The sequence below is a fragment of the Pterocles gutturalis genome, unplaced genomic scaffold (assembly GCF_000699245.1).
Source record: "Pterocles gutturalis isolate BGI_N339 unplaced genomic scaffold, ASM69924v1 scaffold15960, whole genome shotgun sequence".
NCBI classification, from domain to species: domain Eukaryota; kingdom Metazoa; phylum Chordata; class Aves; order Pterocliformes; family Pteroclidae; genus Pterocles; species Pterocles gutturalis.
Window position 1 is genome coordinate 49,853 of NW_010138726.1, and position 24,243 is coordinate 74,095.

The 24,243-nt window shown below is 49.8% G+C and overlaps 1 protein-coding gene across 1 annotated transcript in view; it reads right to left on the reverse strand.

Annotated features, from left to right (window-relative positions):
* LOC104468853 (dysferlin-like) overlaps positions 1-24,243 on the reverse strand; it is a gene marked incomplete at its 5' end in the record, with an annotated part of 55,641 nt that overhangs the window by 16,336 nt on the left and 15,062 nt on the right. The window contains 10 exons of the mRNA XM_010083121.1: positions 4,226-4,367; positions 7,578-7,673; positions 7,944-8,032; positions 9,801-9,940; positions 12,266-12,408; positions 12,936-13,106; positions 15,687-15,778; positions 17,456-17,611; positions 18,776-18,904; positions 19,618-19,716. Coding sequence (XP_010081423.1) covers positions 4,226-4,367; positions 7,578-7,673; positions 7,944-8,032; positions 9,801-9,940; positions 12,266-12,408; positions 12,936-13,106; positions 15,687-15,778; positions 17,456-17,611; positions 18,776-18,904; positions 19,618-19,716 — 1,257 coding nt within the window. The remainder of the gene's footprint in view (positions 1-4,225; positions 4,368-7,577; positions 7,674-7,943; positions 8,033-9,800; positions 9,941-12,265; positions 12,409-12,935; positions 13,107-15,686; positions 15,779-17,455; positions 17,612-18,775; positions 18,905-19,617; positions 19,717-24,243) is intronic.

The following is a 24,243-nucleotide window of genomic DNA, read 5'->3' on the forward strand; positions in this document are numbered from 1 at the left end:
AAATACCAGGTTTGTTGTTATATTCCATGCCAGAGCCAGAAAACTTGGAGTCTTTAGCTGCAAACAGTGCCTGAATTATCCAAAGACATACGTGCAACCATGACTGATATCTCACAGCGACAGAATTATTCCTGGGATTATCCTACAGGACCACTACTTCCAGCCATGCGAGCTGCACGCACCCATCGCTGCCAGATGCGAGATGTCCAAAGGCCTCCAACGCAAAGTCAGTGTGTGTTTGTGCCCAGGTAGGTTGCAATTAATCTGCTTAAATCTTGGATGGGCCCCTTTCATTGAGACCACAAAGTGGAATAAACCAGATGAAGAAGAGCCTCACCACAGCTGCCCCAACCTTCCCACCGAATAAACCAGACAGTTGCTTGCAATTGCTTCTACAGAAGAAGAAGTTTCTTCTTCCAGTGGCTCTCTTTGTCTTTGCAAAATGGAATATTTTGTGTTCTGGCATCAATACTTAATTTTCTTGTTGACAGCTAACCCCAAAGTCTAGTAGCAGAACAAGTCTGAAGACAACAGCTATGTTCCTTGGTCGGGTTTCTGCCAATGACATGGCATGACCCAGATTTGAAACTGCCAACAATGCTCCCAGACTCACTGTGTTCCTCTCCTGGAATGTCTTTTATGCACCACTTTTTAGATGATACATGAACCAACCAGCAAGGTCTTGGAAGTGCCAACCTAGTGGTTTATTGCCAGGTCCACTCAAGCACCAATGTTTTTTAACTTGTATATTGAGATGCTCTTGAAATTCTACCCTGAGTGTTCATTTATGCAGATGACATTTGCTTAGACATTCAACGTCAAGCTTTTTCTGCCCTAGAGGACTTCTAGAATTCAGAATTGGCAGCTACATTCAGCCACCGCTGTAGCTGGCACTGTAAGCTGAACATTCCAAAATTGATTTCATGCATTTTTCCACCTCTGCAGCACTCGTCAGACACGGGAGCTGAGCGCTCTCTGACTGGATGCCCAGTGAAATGTGATCCACATCCAGCCTACCTCGGCATTGCTCCTGATAGACTCTGGTTGTACCATGATCATCTGATGACATTGTCTGCAAGAGCCAAGACCTGCCAGGCTTAGACCTAATCGAAAGTTTAAGCCCTGCAGACATCTGCTCTTCGTTTGTTGGATGGCAGCAGGGCATCGTACTCATCCAGGACCTCTGATGGGGTGCTAGATGACCTCTAAGTTCCCTTCCAACCCAAACCATTCTATGATTCTAGGATTCTATGACCCGGACCCACCTGCTCCTCCCCTATGGAAGTCAAGACACAATTCCATGCAAGCATGTCCGGGCACTGAATCTACCTTTCTGCCCTAGCCCCGCCCCCCCACAAAATAACAGCACTCCAACATGCGTTGGGTATTGCCCCTTCCACCAAAAGGACTGTGGGATTTGCAATCTAAAAAATCATCTTCTTGCAGGACTCGGCAAGTTGCAAGTGTGCTGTGGCCATGCCAACAACATGGCTTGACTTGTCTGTGGTTGCTAGAGAAAGATGGCACAAAAAGAAGTGAGAACAGAAGAAGGAAATTCTGAAAAAATGCTGAGAGAGGATGTTAAAGAAACATGCATTTATATATTTTCAGAAGAACTGTCCCAAAGATTAACTGCCTTTTTCGTGGCGATTTTTTTAAAATTCAGAATGGGGTAAATTCCTTTTTCAGAGGAAGAATCAAAATCTTTAAAACTGTAGTGCAGTAAGAGAAGATACAGGTGAAAATACATTCTGAAATGGTTAACATGTTTCGAAAAGCAGGAATAGGACCCTACACTTGAATCTGTACGTCGAATCGATGCTTGCAGGATTTACAGGCTCCTGCTTTCCCTTGAGGTGCCCCGTGGGAAGACCGAAGCCTTCAAACCCCAAGCAACCCCAGCACCTTCAAGCTTTGGAATTGAAGTTCCCAAAACTTCCAGTGCTGTGGCAAGGATTAAACTATCCTGGCTACTGGTGGCCATCCCAAGGCTCCAGGGTCCGGTTCCACCACATGGCACCTGGGTTTTTCGGGGGTTTGCAGGCTCCCAACTCCCCCCAGACCTGCAGATGACAACCAAACACCGTGGAGACCCTGCTGCCCAGGGGAAAACATTCTTTTGGAAGAATATTTGCCATCTGGGTTGGGGTGACCCATTCCTGAGGTTCATCCTGCAATAACGCCAAAGGGAGCTCCAGCCTGCGAGGAGGCAAGAGGAGCAAACAAAGGAGAGCAGATGAAAAGCTCTCGGAGGGCCGACACCAGCAAGGTTGGGCACAGGTGGCTTTTAGCAGCTCTGAATTTGCCATCTGACCGTTTTGATTTAAATTCCACTTTCCATCGCCTGCGTTTAAAGTTCGGTGCATGGGCTTTTACAGCAGCAGTAATGAACCTGGAGTTCAAACAGCACATGGCGAGATCAAAAATCGCCAGAGCGGAATGTGTCCCACAAATGCAAAGCATGGCTTTTCATTCATTATTTTTTCCTTTACAGAGAGGTTTTACAAGCTGTTTATTTTCTGATACAGTGTTGGCAGACATGTGGTCGGAGGAGAATCAATATCAGCACAGTGGGATGTATTTTCTTAAACGGTTTATAGGGGGGTCTTTGCTTTTTCAAAGGGGGATAATTGAATGTAGTACACACTGTACTTTTGATTTGTTTAACATGAAGCGTGAAATGGGCACAGCTATGATCCTGTCAATCACTTTAACTATCCAGCGATTCATTTTGAAGCTCGGCCTCCTCGTGGAGATCATCTGGCTTGAGGGATGGGGAATGTGCTCAGCATCTTCCCCGCCAAAGCACCAGTTCCAACCCAGACCATGCTGGGACCCCGCTGGCCCCACAAAACAAACCGGGATGGGGGTCCCAGGTGAGATTTGTGGATGTCGATGGTCCCACTGTCTTTGGGCACCCCGTATTCAACGAGCACCGAGGTTGAGTTCACAGCTTTCAGGCAGGGAGCAGGGATGAAGACTCAAGGTTGGGTGGCTGAAGGGGTTTGAGCTTTCAGGGAGGTGCCGCAAAACAGGACCGAGTCTCAAAAGCAGGGGCTGACCCTGCTGTCCACACAGACCCAACAATGCTCCTCCTCATCTCCAGATGATGAGCATAGAATCATAGAATCATAGAACCATTAAGGTTGGAAAAGACCTCAAGGATCATCAAGTCCAACTGCCAACCCAACCCCACCCAACCCACTAAACCATGCCCCCAAGCACCACATCTACACGTTTCTTGACCCCCTCCAGGGATGGTGACTCCACCACTTCCCTGGACAGCCTGTTCCCCCCCTCCCCTGGGCAGCCTGTTCCAATGTCTGACCACTCTTTCACATGAGATTTAAGTGAATAGATCTCCCTTAAATTGTTCCTTGAGAGCCAGCCCAACCTTCACCAGCGGTTTTCCATGTATGCACCCCAACCCCTTCCCTGTTTCCTTCCCTCCATGCAACTCCCAGTCCACATCTGAGCATCACAGTGTGTTAACTTATCTGAGGAACACCAGGAGCAACTGCCAGCTACAGATGTAGGAATGAGGGGACTAAAATCACACCCACTGCTGACTCCCCAGATGAGAAACCAGTTCTCCTGTTAGATCAAGAGCATCTCTACCCTGAATCCCAAACCAAAGATTTTCTCTCCCATCTCTGCCTCAATGGCACATCCCAATCCACGTTCCCCTACATGACCCTCCTGCTTACCCCTTCAGGCACTGGGAGGCAGCTCCTGCTTTCACCGCTCTTTAGCCCTTCCATGAAGTTACTGAACAGCACGACACCCGGTATGCCATGCTGGAGACCAGAGGTGCACACCAAACCATCCCCGGGCCAATGCTATCTCTATCTTTGGAGTAACTCTGTCGTTGAGTAGGCAACTTGGAAGACCCATGCAACTTGGCGAGTACTTTGACACTGTTGTACCAATATTCATCTTCCTCCAGTCCAGAGGAGTCTTTCCTGGGGGGGTCAGTCTCTCCAGACTCTTTATACAAAGCCACCTCTAACTCTGACCCCACAAATGTCGTATTCAAAATGTGGATTTTTTTTTTTAAACCATTTTCCCCACCTGTTCACAGCTTTGTGTTCCAACCAACACAATGGTAAGACCGAGCCTGGCATAGCTCCATTTGTGCTGCAGTTGTGCAGCTTTTGGACCATGCAGCACATATCACCCCAGAATTCCTGTGAGAAGGTAGAAACACCTGTCCAGGAACGCTCACCTTTTTTGCAATGTAACACATTTGCTCAGCAGGGAGATAGTCGAAGGGGAAGATGAATCTCCAGTTGAAGTTGCCCTCTCCTCCCATAGACCTGTAGTGCACATCTGTCTTCTGCTTGTTCTCCTCATGGCCAACCAGCCAGCTGCAAAATGCAAACATATTGCATGAAAAACTAGAAACTCACCAAGGATTTTGGAGTTCACTCAACATCACAGAGGCTGTGAGCAGGTAATAAAATGTCTCTCATCCCTGTGGACGCCTTGGGCTGCTATCTGTAGGGATAGCCTGGAGACTTGAGAGGGAATGCAACAGTCCCTGCAGTGCTGGGAGATGAGCCAGTGCTGGAGGTAGCAGCTTGAGAAGCTCTGCAACCAGCTTGAGTTTTATGGATGTTTTAAAGACTCAGCACCATCCTAAGCTCTGGTTCAAAGTTGTCACTTACCCATCCCTGAGCATGTGTCACCTTCTAACCTGTCTTGGTGAGCGCTCCTTCCCCTTTGCAGACACTCCAGCAAACGGACCTTGGCATGAGCCTGATACCAGTCCTGTTGATGAGGCAACCACACTCAAGGGGACATTTTTTCCCCTCTAGTCTCTGTCAGTTTTTCAAAGATTATGATTTCAAAGTCCTAAATGGCCAAGAAGTTCTTCCCCAGGGAAATCCCAGAGTGGCCAGACCCTGCTGTGGCCAGGGTGGTCCCCAGCCGCTCCCAGGTCCTCGCAGCACAGTTCTCCTCCTGGTCTGCAGGAGCTTGCTCTGGTCACTCTGCAACCAGTCGAGGGGCAAACTCAAAACTTTCCGTAACAACTATTTTTTTCCAGCTGTGAGTTTTGCAACTGTCGGGTTTTCATTCTGTCACAAGATTTTTCAGTCTTCAGCAATCAACGAAACAAAACAAAACAATAGAACACATCCATTTGTGTATTTAGAGCCTTTCTGGAGGAAAGCCAGAAGATTCAGAAGGAACCTCTAATGAAAACAATTATCCCGTTTGATTGTTTTTCACTTAAACTGAAAATACGGATTTTTTTGCCCAGCTATACAAAAGATTCCCTCTTCTCCAGTGCTGGAGAGGAGCACATGACCCACCCCAAGTGCGTTGTGGGAGACAGGAAAGGGAGGTCTACTCAAGTTCATCCTACAGTACACATCATACGCACATGTGCTCCGTGGACAGCGAGGGCTTGGTGGCAATGGGAACTGAGGTTACGCTAGTACTGAAACTGTGGCTGGATTACTTGATTTGCTCTGATAGGATACAAATGGCAAGCCCGTGTGTTTATCCACATCCCCCAAAGCTTGGTAGGGATGGACACAGTGTGAGCGCCCTCTCCTTGCAGGCAAACAAAAGGACAAATCCATGGTTTGCTTTGGATGCCTCTTTGGCATGTCTTGGGTTTTTTTTTTTTTCTTGCAGATTTGCTGCATCCTCTCCACTGCAGGAAGGAGATGCAGAAATCAAAAGCATTCAAGTCACAGTGCCCCAGAATGAAAAACATAACGTAGGAATGGCTGCGGTGACCAAAAAAAGGCTCGTCTTGCCCAGTATCCTGCCTCTGACCAGGGCCAACAGCAGATGTCCAAGGGATTAGGGCAAACATCTCCTGAGACCTTTCCAGCACGCCTCTCCAGACTCCAATGATTTGCAGGTCAGAGATTTCCTGAGATATAAATAATGTTGTTGTACTTAACAGGCCTGGAGGGTTTTTCAGTCTGTCAGTTCATCTGGTATTTTTTGAATCCATGCCACTCAAGGTATCTGTGATATCCAGAGGCAATTTTAGGTTCTTAAGAGTCGACTTCGTTCTCAAAACTTACGCACCTCCCTCTTTGCTCAGCATGAGCGTAAGATCTTGGAGGACCCAGGCCATCCTTTCACTTGGGAACACAAAAGGGGACGCAGATGAGTTTTAAAGATGCCCCATAATATTTCACAAATCTTAGTAGTGGTGCTTGGTTAGAAGGGGACTACGGAAACTTCTAATCCAATTGGCTCAAAGCAGTACTGGTTCTACCTTGAAAATATCTTGAAAAACTTGCAAGACGATGAGTGAGAACCTCCTACCTCCCATGTGACCTGGTTCAGTGTTGGGTTCCAGAGAAGCTGTGGATGCCCCATCCCTGGAGGGGTTCAAGGCCAGGCTGGATGAGGCTTTGGGCAACCTGGGCTAGTGGGAGGTGTCCCTGCCCATGGCAGGGGGTGGAACTGGATGGGCTTGAAGGTCCCTTCCAACCCAAACCACCCTGTGATCCAGCCACAGGTAGAAGCTCCTTATCCATTGAGTTCACCCTAAGGTAGGCTCCAGCCCCAGCTCAGGAGGCAGCGGCGGATGGAAGGAACGGTCCCCACCAAAGCAGCACCACACCATGGGGCAAAGGTCACTTTGCCCACAGGAGCCCCTGTCTGTAGGACTGATGCTTAAGCACAAGAAGGACTATTGCCTTCCCTCCAAACAGGATTATTCAGAGATGCGAACGTTGCAGCCATTTGGGGGAAGAAGGTGAGGACGCCGAGCAATATTTTTAATTCATTTACAGCCCTGTGAGATTCACTTGGTCATTGGGGATGCTAAAAGGCAGGAGAGGGCTATCAGCAAGCACTGGATGCTTTCACTTTCCCCATAACACCCCACAAGCACGACTATTTCAGAGCCCCAAAGTGCCCAGAGCAGCTTAGCTGGAGCTGATAACAATGCACTTGATGCGAATACCAGGTAAGCAGCGTGCATTCTGGATTTACAGGAGGAAAATTGGGATTGTAAAAAGGGGATTTACAGTCTGTTTCAAAATCCTACCTCTTCCTGCCCATAAATCCAAAGAACGCACAAAATAAGTAAGTCCCTTGGCTGGGATTGCACCATTTTACACAAGATAAAACTTAACCGGAGGCAGGCAGGGAAGGGAATGTGCCAGAGGAGTTACTGCTGGTTGCCACATTTTTGTGTGTTTCAAGGAAAAAAAAGGGAATTCCAAAAAAAAGCAGCTATGCAAACAAGCCAACCTATGTACATGGAACAAGCCCGCAGCTGTCCCGGGAGGGAGCTGGGAAGGAGGCGGCAGTGGAAACGTAGACTACGTGCACCTCTCTCTTCCCCACATCTTATCTCTCGAAATGTAAATATTGGCACGTAAGCATCGAGCTGTCAGAGATGTCAAGAAAAAATGGACATCGTGAAGCTGCCAAGAAGCTGGATCCATCCTAGCTGGAGAGGTGTGAACGGCCCCTCCATCCCAGTGGGGGTCCATGTCTACCACAGCAATGTGGATGCAAGGGCCAGGTTAACCCCTTCACTGCTGCTCTTGCGCCTTTGGGCTGCGGCACCTGGAGGAGGCAGGAGCTGGGTGGCTTACCCTTTGACATAGATGTCACTCATCTTCTCGCCGGTGATGCTGAGGTCATCGAGGATGACATCCTTGGTGTTCCAGATGATGCAGCGCAAGAAGAACCTGGATGGTCACCATGAACAAAAGCAGCGTGAAAGGGTGAAAATCTTGGTCTAGAGCCCACCTGGAGAGCCTGGCCATGCTGCTCAGCTAGTGAGCTGGAGGAGCTAAGATGTGAATCATCTTTCTCTGAAGACAAGCCCACACAGATGATCCTCAGCTGGGCAGGTGAACCCCTCCCCATCGGACATCTCCAACCCCTCTCCTCTCCCCTCGCAGATGGAAGGTGCTGGAATCAGCACCCCAACGAGTAAGAAATGAGAAACAAGTCACCTCTTGGCTTTGCGTGGCGTGATGTTGAAAGGGGGGCCAGGCTGACCCAGAGATTTTGGAAACAGGTCCACCCACATCTGTAGCTTTCCCTGGATGGAAAGAAAGACACGTGAAGCCTGGTGAGTCTCCTAAGTGGGTTACCTTCACCTCCTCAGCAAGATCTAGTCATGGAGAGAGAAAATATCAAGTGCTCCAGTGTCCATTAGTAGAAAAATAAGGTTTCTTTAATGGAAAAGTGTCATTTAGTATTCTATTAAAATTATCTTAGTGATAGTTTGGTATATGTTAATGGCCTGCGATGTATAAGAGTTTGGTCTGGACAAGCTGAAGGCGCACTCTGGCTTCACTCCCCATGGCTGACCACCTTTACCTAGAGACAGACTGAAGATTAGGTCCACAGGAGGCGTTGGAGAAGGAAGCACCTCATTTGTTTTCCACAGTGTCACCAGTTGTCACCAGCTGGACAGTTGGTTTATGGGTTTCTGACCATGCGAGTGGAGGATGAGGAAAGGTGAATCTAATTCCACCTTCTCAAAACCCTTCCAGGGAGAAAAAAACTGAAATCTCCCGGTGATGGTTTTTAGGTGGTTTCTTTTACTGTACAACACCAATGGGCGCCAATAAAATATTTTATTGTGCAGTCTCAAGGGTTGAGAGAAAAAAAAAAAAAGGTCCTTTGACAATCAGCCCATCACGGAGGGGTTTGTGGTTTGTTTGCTTTTTTTCAGGAAAATCTTCCATTTCAGCAGAAAATTTTAAAAGCCCAAATCTGACTTCTTTTTTTTTTAAAAAAAAAAAAAAGCCCAAATCTGATAGAGCCAGCCTGTTCTGTGGCTTTGCAGCGGGTCAGAGCCACGCTTTTGGGAACTGCCCTGAATGTATCAAGTCACACAGCAACACCCTGCACCCGGCATCACCCCTATGGATGCTCTTGGTCCAAAGCACCAGTGCAGAGCAGACCCTGATGGCTCTGTCCATATGCAACCCCAGGACATGAAGGAAGGACCCTCCATGGCTGGTCCAACATGAAGGACCCATCCTAGTCTCCATGGCTGGTCCAACAAGACCGTGACACCTGTAAGAACAGCCCAGACCCACCGGTCACCCAACAGCAGCCATCTCCTGCCTCTAACCATCATTTGTGCTGGGTGAATTAACACGAAAAGATGTTCGAGTAGTTGCCAGGGCATTTGCTTCTGCTGACAGCTCTCCCACCGCTGGAGAGGTGGTGGGGTTAAAATGGGTGAGGTGGTGTTGGGTTTACGGTTGGACTTGATGATCCTTGAGGTCTTCTCCAACCTTAGTGATTCTGTGATTCTATGAACTGCAGAAGGGGAACGGCTGAACCGGTGCGGGTCGGGGCTGTGCACATTTACAGCAGCTGCAGAGCCCATCCCTTGAAACTGCCTTTGCAATGCAACTGGAACGCATACGACAGATGATAATTGATCATTTTGTTCTTTGGGAAGCAGTGTTTTTTGATCCAAACGCATAAACTACACATATACGGTAATCAGAGAAAGGGGTTGGGCTAAATACAGATAGCTGGATTCTGATCGGTTTTGGATGGAAGTCCCTTTAGTTTGCATTTGGCTTAAAAACATCCAGTCTGCAATGGTGCTAACACTTTACACCTCCAAGGGAGGGTTGGTGCTGCAGAAATCAGGCTGAGGCACTGCCAAAGCAGCCAGCAGTGTCGTTACCATGATAGAATTCTGCATTTAGACATTGAGAGCAGAAATGGCTTTCCCAAAAATAAAAAAAAAAAATTGTGAGCAAATGCTGATTAAAATGTTAGCATTGGATGGAAAGGAGATGATGCTCTTGGTCTGGTCCCGGACATGCCACACCACCCACCTGCTCGATTTCTGGCTGGAGAGGGCTGTACAGACGTCTCGTCTCCACGTGCTCCGGCACCAGCCCTTGCTTCCGCAGCACGTACAGGGCGAGGCGCTCCTCCACCGGCCCCAGGTGGGGGTTCAGGGGTTTGCTGTCCTCTGCCACAGAGCAGACAAAGAGCAGCGTTACACCACGCCACGGCTGTGCAGGGCTGGGTTCTGATCGCCCCACAAGGGAGTGAGCACGAGCCCACCATCCTCGCCACAGCCAGGAGTGAGCAGGGGGTGTGCAGCCTCCGTTTGCAAATCTGCCATCACCACAAATCCCCCAGGGCTCAGGGCAACCCCTTCCCAGTGGGACATGGGAGCAAACCACCGTGTGATGGGACACGGACCTGCGGGGAGCCTCGTGCAAGTGTCCCCCACCCCAGACCCCAGCAAGTGAAAGAGTGCAAGGACCACATCGAATCACAGGATGGTTTGGGTTGGGAGGGACCTTCCAGCCCACCCAGTTCCACCCCCTGCCATGGGCAGGGACACCTCCCACCAGCCCAGGTTGCCCAAAGCCTCATCCAGCCTGGCCTTCAACCCCTCCAGGGATGGGGCATCCACAGCTTCTCTGGGCAACCTGGGCCAGGGTCTCCCCATCTTTTCTGGAGCCCCCCTAGAAGTTCTGCCAGAAGGTCTCCCCAGAGCCTTCTCTTCTCCAGGCTGAACAACCAATAATGGACCAATAATGGACATTTTTGCTCCAGTCCTCGGGATCCCTTGTCCCACCCAGGGATGGAGGATGGCCAGTGTGGTCTCGGCTGAGCCTGTCCCATGTCCCTGTCCCCACATGCCACGCTGGGGTTGGTGGAGGACATCACCCCCAAGACTCTGCCTCGCAGCCACGGCGTCTCGAGGCCATGCACCTTCAAGGACCTTTTGAAATGAAATGTACTCCATAAATATTATTACAGCTCTGCAACTTTCAGGTGATATATCCCAGCTCCTTTCTTGGCAATATCTTGAAGTGGTTAACTTCAGACACATGGGCTATTTCCCAAGCAGTGGAAACCTGGCGTGTGTGTGTGTGTGTGTGTGTGTATGCACAGGAAAAAGAAAAAGCCTCTCTCAGAAAACAACAAATGTGGGGGTTATGGAATAATGGTCTGGGTGCAGGGCTTGTAAAACCCATGCTCTCGCGTTTAATAGCTTCACTTTATACTGCCAGGTTCAGATCTGACATTGCTCGGCGAACACAGCTGGTTTCCAGATCTCCTTGAGGTCAAGCATCAGACTTTGTTCTGTTTTTTGAACCGACTGCCATTAAAGCAGAGGAAGGTGAAAGGCAGGGGCTGGGAGAGGGGGGAAGACCCAGCTCGGTTTAACACCTTTCCAGCCCTCGCTGGAAACCTTTTGCAGAACGAGAGGCTGCAAAGGAGCCCTTGCTTCCCCACTCCTCCTCCTCCTCCTGAGAGGAGAACCATGAATTTGTGCCGTGATTCCCAAGAGCAGGGAGAGGGAACAGTCCTGACTTGATGCCTCAGGTCCTCCTTGATGGCTCTGCAGTACTGTAGTGCTCTTAATAAAGTCAAACCACAGCTCCTGAGCCATTTATGGTGGGGTTTCACCTCCTCCCTGGGCCAAAACACCCTTCCCATGCCTTAAGGCAGTTTTCTCTATAAGGCAAACTTCTTCCCCCAAGGATGCCAGTTAGACAGGCATAAGTTGATGCCCAGGATATTGCAGGTGCCAGCGTTGGTGGGGTTTTGTGCCAAGAAAATGCCTGCCCAATGCCCGGTGATACTTTCTCCTTGCTGGCACAGGGTGACTCTGCACTTCCAGCTCAAGCACGTGTCCCAAGGCGTGAGCCACGGTGTGATCCGCTGGCACCGTGTGTATGATATTGTCTCCCTCTAGTGACTCCAGCCCCGAAACACAGAGACACAAACGGCACAATGGCTCCTCCAGTCCAAGCAGCAGCTGGAAGACCAGGCTGAAGCCTCCCTGGATGCCAAGGTTAAGGTGGCTGGATTGTGGGTCTGGGTTCAACCCCGGCGTTCGGTGCAGATCCAACCCGCAACCTTTGGGGAAGAGCCAACCTTGGGAAAGGTGCAGAACCAACTTTGGGAAAGGTGCAGAGCCAACCTGGGCAGCCAGGTGAAGAGGATGGGGACATGCCCATCACCCACTTCTGGCCTCCACCATAATCCCCCATCATGGTGTGTTCATGACCTCCAATGCCATCCCTTGCTCTGGATAAAGGAAAGCTATCTGGAGGTGGTTAGACACTGGAACAGGTTGCCCAGAAAAGCTTGAACGCCCCTGGAGGGGTTCAAGGCCAGGCTGGATGAGGCTTTGAGCAACCTGGGCTAGTGGGAGGTGTCCCTGCCCATGGCAGGGGGTGGCACTGGATGATTTTTAAGGTCCCATCCAACCCAAACCATTCTATGATTCTATGATTCTATTTGCAGCCCCAAAGCAGCCCAGTTGCCTTACCCAGTTCAGAGAGGACGTACTCGTGCTCCCTGAAGATGAGCCGGTCAGACTTGTAGGTGGGAGCCTTGTAGTTGTGCTGCAGGGAGAAGAGGTGAAGCAACTGGGAGGGACGGAGTTGGTCTCGCCATTGGTTGGGTCCAGAGCTGAAACCAAACAGGAGGGAAAAGAGCAGCTCAACAAATCATAAAACGTCTTCCAGCCCCAACAAGGGGGACACAGAGGCATTCCACCAAGGAGGGCTGCTCAGATGAAGGTGCAGCTCACTCCGGGTCTTGTGTTCACTGACGAACAGGGCTGCACGTCCCACGGCCCACCCAGATAGACCCCCAGAACCACCACACCACCCTTCAGCTGGCCCCATGCATGGGGGGGTGTCCTCACCGTAGTGTGCCCAAGAGGCACGAGGGACAGAACAGGCTCTCCCCAAGGAGGTTTCTGTTATTTGAAGCATTTCACACTTCTGGAGGAGAGACAGGGCTCAAGGTCCTCAAATGTGAATCTCCCCCCCTAGACAAACCTCTGCAGTGAAGGCCAGCACTGGTCAGGTCCCCCTGGGACAGCCCGGGGCCAGCAGACCCATGGGTTGATAAGATATCACCCTGGTCCCCACAGCCAGCTCGGCACCCCACAGCCCCGGAGACCCACTGCCTGAGCCCACAGAGGTACCTACACGCAGTAGGTTTGGGGGAGGCCACAGCGCGCCCCATATTTTGACAGGAACCGGTTCTCCAGGTCGATGACGGTCTCCCCAATCTTCTCATCCTTCGACAGGAGGTCGTAGTCGTAGAGCGTGATCTTCAAGTCCTTCTCCAGGGGCAGCGTGCAGCTCAGCTCAAACATCCTGCATGACGGGAGCCAAGAAATCCCCATGAGACGGAAGTTCATGGTGCTGAGAGCCTCGTGGGAAATGGACCCACACATCGTCCCAACCCACCGGTGCTGGGAAGGACAGTATATCCACTGTGCATCTTTGTCACTTTGGTCCAGTACTATTGGTGCTGTGTTGTACTGGCTTAGCTTGTGAATATGCAACTACTCAAACGTGCCCTGGGTTTGGTTTTGCCTGATTGAATTATTCTCAGGCAAACTTTGCCCCTGCCTATTTTCTCCATCTGCTAATTGGACATGATGGTGGCCACTGCAATATCCAGGGAAAAGAGGAGCAGGTGAGAGTCAGAAATCATCATTGCCATGGAATTTGAAAGGGGGAGAAATGGCAGCTTTGGAAAACCATCTGCTCTTTACGCCCAAAGAGCAAACGTCTGAAGCAGGAGTCAAGCCTGCCTGGGCCAAGCTTGTGGTCAGCATGAGACTGACCCCCCAAAGCCTACTTGTCCTCTTTTCCCCATCATCCACACCTTTCTTCTGCGCCATCTCCTCTGCCATCATTGCACCACAGTCCACACATTGACATAACATCAAGCAAGAGCAAACCTTCCTCTCCATCTTCAAACAGAGGACGGCAAGAGCCCAAGGACCAAGACCACACCAAAACAGAGCACCAAGACCCCACCAAAACACCCTGATCCCACCTGAGCGGTGCTCATGGATGCCAGCGACATGGAACGGGTACAACGGGGTGAGCAGGACAGTCCAGGTCTGGTCCAGCACCACCAGGAACCCCTCCACCTGCTGCCGAAAGGCAGGCGACGCTGGGGGGAAGCCGCTCCCACCGCCAGCACCCACCCCGCAGCAGCTTTTAAGGAGGGGAAGTGAGTGATTATGCCACCAATTAAGAGTGCAGGAGGAACTGGGGTCAGCAGAAAGTAATTAGCTAAAGCTGGACGGCCGCCAGCCGCCCAGGGAAAAGCTCGTGAAACTAGAGGTTTAATAGCCGCCAGCAGCCAGAACCTCAGTTTTACATCTTGAATTTAAAGACCCGGTGGGAGGTGCAGCGCGCTGTCTAGACGGGCTCTGGCCAGGAGCCAGGCTGGGCGAAGGAGGACTTGCTCTGCCAAGCCAAGCTCGGCTGGGTCTGGCTGCGGGCTCTGGGACAGGGCAGTAGGTCCTGGCCCACCAGAGACCTCGTGCTCCATGGGGAGCAATCACTTTGCATTCACCGCAGGAAAGGCAGAGCTGCCATCCCTTTGTGCAGAGCCACGGAGATGGTCAGAGGCTGGAGTATGTCCCATGCAAGGACAGGCTGAGAGAGTTGGGGCTGTTCAGCCTGGAGAAGAGAAATCTCCAGGGAGACCTTCTGGCAGAACTTCTGGGGGGCATAACTCCAGGAAAGATGGGGAGACCCTGGCCCAGGTTGCCCAGAGAAGCTGTGGATGCCTCATTCCTGGAGGGGTTGAAGGCCAGGCTGGATGAGGCTTTGGGCAACCTGGGCTGGTGGGAGGTGTCCCTGCCCATGGCAGGGGGGTGGCACTGGGTGGGCTGGAAGGTCCCTTCCAACCCAAACCATTCTGTGATTCTATCTCCATTTGGTAGAAGAGGAGGAAGCAGCTTGTCCCCCAGGGTCTCACCAGGATCACCCTCACCATCCCTGTCCGTTTTCCTCCGTCCCTCCAGACAGCGTACCTCCCTCTCCATCTTGCTTGGTTGGGAAGGTGTCACAACATTGAGACCCTGAGCTGGCACCTAAGAAAACCAGCTGGACATCATGTGGAGTACTTGACCCCTGTTTGTGCTGAAGCTTAACCCTCTCCATCTAATCTCAGCTCTTCTGGGAGACAAAAGTCCTACCAGCACATGCAGGCTGAGCACCAGGGTTTCCTCTACCTTCTTCTGCTTTGCCTGGTCCCTATGGTGCTTTCTACCTCTGATTAACACTTTTTTTCTGAAAACAATGTTATCTTTGTTATCTTTTGCCTTTTTTTCAGAAGTTTGTGGCCCTGCTCCACAGCAAACAACTCAACCGGCCCATATCATGTTTTTAGATAATTTGCAGGGCGTCTGATTTTGAGGTGTCCCATGCCACAGCCTAATCAAACAGGCCTCCATTCATCATGTCTTTTTTTCAGACTTTTAACCAAAGAGCCTAAATGAGGAGCAGAGTTTCCCCAGACTCTCTCTACCACCACTGGGATGAGGCAGATGCCTTCCCAAGGGAATCTCCAGTCTAAACAACCCTCCTGACGCCTCCATTGATGACAGAGCAGACCCAGTCCATGCTCCACAGCTCAAAAGTCCCAGGGAGAAGATGAACACAAGCCATGGTGGGTAGGACGGTGGTTGAGCCAAGGCCAGACTCACTTGAGCAAGGTTGGACATGGGGCATCACAGAATGGTCTGGGTTGGAAGGGACCTTTCAAGGTCATCTAGTCCAACCCCCCTGCAATGAGCAGGAACATCTTCAACTAGATGCTCAGAGCCCTGTCCAACCTGGCCTTGAATGGGATGGAATGGGAAGCTCTGGCCATATTCCCTCAGTATGACATAAAAAACCGCATGGACTCCAAATTGAACCAAAACTTACTTTCCAAAGACAGGCTCCAGCGTACAGGGGATGTAATTTTCTTGGTCATTTATGGATTTCTTTCCCACTGAAATCTTCACGTAGGGATCGCACTAAAGATGGGCGTGAAAATAAACACAAGAAAGAGTCATTGCGCAGCAATATTGACGGCAAAGGAATAACTCCGCCTCCCCTTGTCCCACCAAGCAGGATCTCCCACCACCCTTGACAAATGCCTGTTTTCAAGAATAGGACAGTCCAACCATCACCTCCTTGCTACGAAACTCTGACCATTGGCAAGAGCTACCTGCACTGCAATTCCTTTTTGAGGACAACCAAAGGACCAGTTAGCAGCGTGGGACAAGAGACCAAGCCCTTCTGAGGTCCATGGGATGGAAAAGCAATAAAAGAGCATGAAAAGAACTCCTTATGACTTCTTCGATGGACTGGGCTTGCTCTGAAGTCATCAAGATGTTACTGTTCTCATCTGAGTCACTTATTTTGGGATTCCATCAAGGTCATTATTCTTTAAGTTTGTGGTCTAGTCAAAAGTAGATTTACAAATGTCAGGGACTAAAATGTCAAAGGAAAAACATTTAGTTCCAAAAAATGCGTCTGAAAACCTTCTATTTCCAAGATGCTGCAACAACTTTTTTTAAAAAAAAAAAAAAGGAAGCATACTTGAACATAAAGCCTCATTGTGCATCTAAACGTTGTATCAGATATTTTTACATTTTTAGCAAGTTTTTAACCTTCTCACTCACAACTAAAACTATTCCGGGAAACCAGCATAAATTTGAAAAGTGGTTAAATTCACTCCAGTCAGCATTTTTGTCAGGGGAATGAAAAAAAAAAAAAAAAAAAAGAAAGAAAAAAAAAAAGCTTAATCTAAAAGATGTCACCCAGCTTGAGTCCAGTACCTAGAGGCACCCACCATCCCATCTCACACCAAAAAAAAAAAAAAAAAAATTAAAAAAAGAGATTGGCTAGTTGTGCTCCCTGGAAAAAACACCCAGGCCAAATTCCTCATCACTTTTCCTTGACTTGTAGATTTTTTTTTAAGAAGTGAAGGATGGCAAAGCATTGCTTGGGGAAGGTCTGCAGTGTGAGGATGGACTGGGCGTGCAGGGGTCCCCATGACTACGATGAGCTCTAGGGGACATCACAGCATAGGGGGAAAGGCTGTGGGTCAAACCTGGATTGGTTTCAATTTTCAGTGTAAAGTAACTTGTTTTTCTACTTCTCCTTTTTGATCTTCAGGAGTCTCTTATGGGAGATTTCTAAGAAATTAAAAACTTTCATTCCAAGTCCATTTTCAAAAACCAGGCAGATTAAAAAAACAGTTTTGTTAAGAGAGTTAAGAAGACATTTTTCCCTGAGTTTTTTTGCAAAGTGAAATAAAATGAACATTTTCTTTCTGAACCAACACAATTTTCTTCTTTGCACTGAATTTGTCTTCCAGACTGGCAAAGCTTTGCAAAAAGCAGCCATGTGAAAGACATACTTTTGTTTCTTTTGGCACCAAGGTACAAAAAAAAACCCCAAAACCCTCATTTAGCTATTTTAACTAGCCCTACTGAAAAATCCCTCAGGATGAAGAGTTGGCTCCTGGGATTCCCAGATGCTGCAATGGAGGCAGAAGGAAGCGGTACATTTTCTCCTTTTTGCTGTCACCATTGTTTCTAAATTTCAAGCCACAGACCCAAACTTTGATCAACTAAGCCTGACCTGCGAAGGAGCCCACCCCATGAGCCAACATTGAGGTCCACCAGCTCTTCCCATCACGATACCTTTCCATTGGCGTCCTTGGGCTGGAGGTCGAAGGCCCGGATGATGTAGACCCTGACGAGACATTCCTGGGGTCCTCTGGCCGGCAGCTGGTGGAACTGCCGAGGTGGCACCGGGACCCGTGGGTCATCCGGGAGCGAGTAAATTTTGAACGAACCCTGTGAAGGACAGATGTGGTCAGCCACACTTGCACAGCCACACGTGCCGATGGGTCTCATGTGAGCGGGCTTGGAACGACAGGCTGGGTGGTTGCATAGACTCACAGAATCAACAAATGGTTTGGGTTGGAAGGGACCTTTGAAGACCATCTAGACCAACCCCCTGCCATGGGCAGGGACATCTAGATCAGGTTGCTCAGAGCCCTGTTCAACCTGACACTGCATGTTTCCAGGGATGGGGCATCTACAGCTACTACAACACTGGGGACAGAGCCAGATCCTAACCTTCTTCCATCTTCTAGACAAGCCCATGTCCTGCCAGACTCATCATGGACAAGGGAAGCAGGACCAGGGTGGAGAACCGCCTGTACCATTCATCCCTTGCCTGAACATCGATGCAAACTCTCTTATACATCTGCACCGAGACATTCCAGCCTGTTTGCCCTTTATCTCTTCTACTTCACCATCCTTTGAGCCTTCACGCTATTAAAGAGGTGTGAAGGAGCCTTGATATGAATCAGGCTCCAAAGGTTTAGTCTGAGAGTTTCTCTGCAGGGACAAATTTATGAGTTGTGAACAAGGCAGCTGGTTCCTGAGAGAGGGATGGGAGGAGGAAAGAGAAAATGCAAAAAATTTACAAGCTTTTCATCCATTAGAGCTGATTTCCTCCCAGCGAAGTGTCAGGAATCAGTGTGTGGGTATGGTCTGGGGGAGAAGACTGCTGAGTAAGAGCAGGAATTTTTAAAAAACAGCTAGAAAAAAATAATCTCTCTTCTCTTGCAAACAGGCTAAAGGTGAAAAAGAGCAAAGGATGCATCGCTCCTCTGCACCGGACAGACACCTCCAAAGGGAGAGCTCTGAGCACCACTGTGGTGAGACCACCTGCTCCCACCACCGCCCCAGAGGAAGAAGAGGCTCCATCACTTACATCCAGTTGGTTTTTTTTCATCCAGGATGACAGCACAGCCTAGACTGGGTTTGAAGCGTGCAAAGCACTCACTGTCAGAGAACAGAGCAGCCAGACCTGGGCTCTGTGGTCTACTTTTATGGCCCATTTGTCCCTGAAGTTCTACCCAAAGATACTCAACTGGCATCATCCCACTCAGCAGCAAGACCTTCCACCCAGCAGCACGTGTTCCTGGGTAGAAAGAGAAACCACCACACCTTGAACTCCCCCACGACCGAGGGGTCATCACTGGAGTCCTGCGACCGGCCGCGATACAGCTTGAAGGTGTGGCAGAAGTCAGAGAGATGCTCAAAGTCCTCCACGTTCTCCAGCTCCGTCTCGTAGACCTGGGAAGGGAGAGATGGGGGGCGAGGGCAGGGACTGCTCCCGGGCAGAGGGGGACCAGCAGCGTGTCCCCACCAGTATTGGACAAGCCTTGACCCAAACTCCTTGGTCTGGGGGAAATACCACCTGGGATCTGTCACCCTTGCTGCACCCCAGGACGGGGATGAAGAACAGACTTTTGGCAACCCTACAATAAATAACAGCACATTGCAGAAGACCTAGACCAAGCCAAGGGCTTGCAGAAGGTTCTTCATCAGACAAAGAGACCTTCCTGCTGGGAACGTTCTCCTTAAGACCAGGCAAGGTTTTCCCCCACTTTAGAACTATTTGGGTTCCTGTGTTAATTTTAGCCCTTCTTGTAACAGGGCATCTAAATCTCCCCTTCCCTTAGCAAGCTCTGCTTCTCCTTGTTCCCAAACACTTCTCAGGGTGGTAGTTCCCCATCTCCTTCGCCATCTAGAAAAGTGACAATTTCTTGAAGGCTGCAAAGTGGAAAGTTACCAGAAAGGATTTTTGCAAGGAAAAATGAGTTTTCAAAATAGGTTTTTTTTTTAAAAAAAAACAACAGTACCTGCTCTCTGGGGAAAATTGTCTATTTTTTTTTTTCTCCTGGAATAAAAAAAGCCTAAACACTGAAACAAAAAAATCAAAGCTTGTGGAAAAACGTCATGGAGAGTACAGGTCCAATGATGCAGAACCAGCCAAAGCCACTTACCTTCAGGGTGTCAAAGCCCTTCTCTAAATAGCAGCCACATTTTTCCCTCTCTCCTGTGGAAGCGTAGAATTTGCTCCACCAGTCAATGAATTCTTCCTCCTGGTGGCAAGGGATACCAAAGTTATACATCTCCCCAAGCAAACCCCAGTGACCAACAACGGCAGCATCTCCCAGCATCACTAGACATGAACTTCTCTGTGCACCAACCCCTGGATTCAGTGGCTTTCTGACCTGCAGAGGTGATGAAGCTACATGAACCCAACCTGCAACTCCTCCCTCCCTGCTTTCAAGGTGCTTTTGGGATGCTTCCAGCCCAAATCCAGATGTTGCAGCCACAGCAACACCATGGACCTGGACATAGACCTGGACATGGACCTGGACATGGATCTGGACATAGACCTGGACACAGACCTGGACGTAGACATGGACATAGACCTGGACCTGGACATAGACCTGGACCTGGACCTGGACATGGTCCTGGACATAGACCTGGATTTGTTAGCAGAGAGGATGATGCTCCACGGGCAGATGAAGTAGAGCTCACAAGAAGAAACTTGCAGCATTTTTAGGCCAGGGGCACATTTTTTGTTGGTCTCCCCTGGACCTCGTTGCAGGCCCACACAGGGGACGGGACAAACAAACTCTCGTGCTAACATGGTCCTGCCCGCCTGAAATTCAGGGAGGATGCGAGGGCTGCTCTAATCTCAGCCCCTGCTTTAGGCTTTGTCTGGAAGGTTTTGGGGTTTCTGGGATGGGGACTGTCCTTTGCCCCTTTCTGGTCTGTGTCCCAGTGCCACCCAACGTCCCCATCCAAACAAAGATGGGCAAAGGAAGAAAGGCATAAAATACATATATTTCCACTAAAAAAAAAATGGTCCTCAGGTGCTGCAACCTCTCTCAGGAAGAATGGAACTCTCTTTTTATCAATATTATGGAAAGAATCGGGCAAACCTCATCCAGCCTCAGCCTCACCACATCCCAGCCCACGCTGGCGATGCCACTAAGGAGCATTTGCCTCCTCTGCTCTGCATCTTAGCTCCAAGGATGCTGTTCTCCAAGGAGAAAGGCGGCTGCTGGCTTCAGCAAACGCCTCTATTTTATAAGAGCACCATTTCTGAAATTCATACAAGCAAAGATGAAGGGGCTTTGACTGTGATTCATGAAACATTCCTGAAAAATAATGATGTCTTATTTTAGAAGTCCACAAAATTCCATCACACTGACCTAATGGAGGAATCATAATAGAGGTTTATTGGATTTATATTTTAAGCCAAGGGTATAGGCTTTAAATTGCTGTCTCGAATAGACATTGTTTTTAATAGAAATATTACATAAATTAACTCTGAGGCCTCTGCTGCCTCTTTTTTTTTTTTTTTTTTTGGGGGGGGGGGGGAAGAAATTTGCCTTTCATCGCTTCCCCTGTTTTATTGTTCAAAAAGCTCCACTCTGACCATCGTGGCTTTAGTACGACATTCCACAGGTAGCAAGTTACAAAGAAAGCACTTAAACTAATCTGACGACTTACCCACGGTATCTTCTGCAGCCCCAAGACAAAAGAATTTGGTTAGATATTTTTGCTGAGTTCTACTGATGTTACACCAAAAAAAAAAAAAAATTAAAAAAAAAAAAAAAAGGAGGCAAGGGGAGCAGCTGGAATGTTTATAGCGAAGGACATGAATCCATTTGCCTGAAACTGAGAAAGCCAGGGAAAGCGATGGCTCTGCCGTGCAAGCGACCCAGTTTAGGGATTTCATTTAGCAACCAGGTGATGGCCAAAATCACCCCCAGGGTTTGATCTTGGCCATGGTACAGGAGGGTCCCCAGGGTCAGGGGCTGTGCTCTGGGCCTGGCACAGATGGTGGAGGGACCTGGAGCATCCTGCATGGGCCCAATGGGGCAGCAATGGGGCACGCACCCACGGGTGATTGGGGATAAATTTCACATCAAGTGACTGAAGCCTGAAATTTGAGCTTGGAGAGAAACTTGCTCAGAGCTGGGAAGCTGTTGTCATGGTTTTCAGAAGGTTTGCTGTCTCCCCATCCCCGCTCACTCCCTATCCCCCCACCACCACCACTCCCATCGAGCAGGGACCGCCCTGATGGGGGCTGACACCCGCATCCCCAGCGTCCCCAGCCTGGAGTCAGGATTGCAACCATTTCCCCATTCAGTTCTGAGATAAAGACCTTTCAGGCTCCAGGGTGCCCGACTTTGGCATTTTCTGCTCAAATGGAAAGGTCAGTGTTTAATACAGGAGCAGCGGGAGAGGGTCCGGGACCATTTCACCAGGCAAGAGCCTGACTGGGACCATTTCATCGGCTTTCCAGCAGCTCCGTGAGCACCCAGGAAAGGGGCAGCAGGAGAGAACCTTCCAGGGCAGCATCCCAGAAGAGAGGAATGTCTTATGGCCAAAAGCACAGCTGTTGCCAAAAATAAATAAATTCAGATTTAAAAAAATAAAATGCTTTAAACCCCAGAATTTCACCATCAGGCTGCAACTTCCCACTTGAAACATTTCTGGGATTATGGCTTGGACACGGCAAAAGCACTCAGACACATGCTGAACTCCAGTCGAGGGTGCAAATCCCTCCAAAGTCAATGAGGCTCCTCAGACGCAGCCTTACGGGCGTTCTGGACCCAGCCCTTTCCGCAGGCCCCCCCACCCGCCACGTCCTTACCCCCTCCGGATAACAGGGAAGGAGGTTTAAGCTGTGCCTGAGCTCCACGTAGGACTTTTCCCCAGGATTATTGAAATTCTTCCCTCCCCTGGACCCCAAAATGCATACCCGTGTCGTCCCACCATCTCTTGGGATGTTTCCAGTCTCCTTCTGTTCTACCCAGGGGAAATGAGGTTTTAACCTCAGTTTTCTCACGGAGGCTGAGACAGAATGATTTTTTTTCCCCACTGCCCAGGGTGTGTTTTGCCTGCAAGCCCATCCCACGGGATGCGTTCCCAGATGGGGATGGCAGGAGGCTGGGGTTGTCCGGCACAACCTAGTTTTTTCACAAAATATGTTGAAATGGTCATTTCCATCTAGAGCAAAAGGAGGTGTGGAAGCCTGAGAAGTTGACATAATGGCTTCTGGTGCAACCGAGTCTTTGTCATCACCCTACAGGTGGGGGAAACTGAGGCACAAACAGGTTAATGTCCAGGAGAGCAGAGCAGGCATGAGACAAGTCTTGATATTCACACTTGCTCTCCTACTGATCACACACCCTTCCCCGAGGGAATATTCATCATTCCAGCAATAATCAATACCGCCTCTAAAGCTAAGCCACTGCCTCAGTCTCGCACCTCCCATCTGGGTGGCAGATTTCCTGCCCTGGGAAAGCTCTGCAGCCGAGAAGATCCCTCGAGAAACAGCTTGGACATTGATGGATGCAGCTCCCCAGCTGGTTGTTTTACCATGTTTTTTTCAGGAGATGACCCCCTGCATCTCGCTCTTGCAGAGGGTGGTTTGGGCATCCTCATCCTCTCCAGCACAAGGCAGCCCAGGCAGCCCAGCTCATTACCCGCTTCAACTAACCCAGCCCAGCCCCATCCTCCTGCAGGCGCAAAAAACTCCAGCAAACAGCCGGGGAACACAAAAATGTCTTTAACCACCGCAGCTGCGCTCCTTGGGGTTTTCTGACCACATCCTAAATCCCTCTGCTGCTCCGTCCAGCGTTGCTCCAGAGGGCAGCAGGAAACCCAGCGGCTGGCTGCTGCGGGAGGTGTCCTCGGGTGGGTCTGCAATGAAACGATGCTGGAGCCCACCAGCCACCCACGCAAGGTGCCAGCTGTCCCCATGCCAGGGAGGCACATCAAGCCCCCCAAGGGGCTCCATCACCTATAAATTCAGACCAGGAGCAGTTGCAGAAGTGCCCGGGAGGCAGGAAAAATCAGATTTTCCTGCAGGATGCCATGCTCTGCCCAAGAAACTGGGGTGGAGGTGTCACCAGCTGGGCTTGGGACCTCCCACCCGTCAGAGTTTGGGAGCTGGAGGAAGCCTTTTGCATGTTAACGACCTTCCCATGTCCTTGAACTCCAACCTCATCTCCAAGAGGGGTTTGTCCTTGGGTTATCCTTGGGTAAACCTGGTCCCTTCACCTGGTTCTTCACCCTGTCCCAAGGACCTGCAGCAGCTCTGCAAGGCTGGGGGAAGAGGAGAAAACCACACGCTGCAAGAGGACTTGACTTATCCTTCCACTAACCCTCAAGGTGTAAACTGTCAGATGTTCATAAAAAGAAATCATCCATTTCTGTCTGTTTTACTTTTTTTTTCAACATACTGTTAATTTTGCTCAGAAGTGGAGAAAACTCTTTGTTTTCTTTTTTTTTTTTTTCCCATCCTGTTCAATCAGCCTACATTTAGCTATGTCCACCCAAAGGCAGCCCCCACACAGCTTCTTGCCATCATTTTTTTCTCTCTCCCGCGGTTTATATTTGCGGATCCTTTCCCCCACAGCCCCAGCTGGTGGCTTTCCACCAGCTTGCCACGTAGATAGGTCTGAGAGGGCTGTCGCTCATCATCGCCCGTGGCAGTGCCATGGGCTGTCCCCGAGCGTGCACCAAACACTGGGAGAAAAAAACGACGGCAGGAACATGCCGAGGGGCAACGCTGGGCTGCAGAGAGGGCTGGCGCCCAT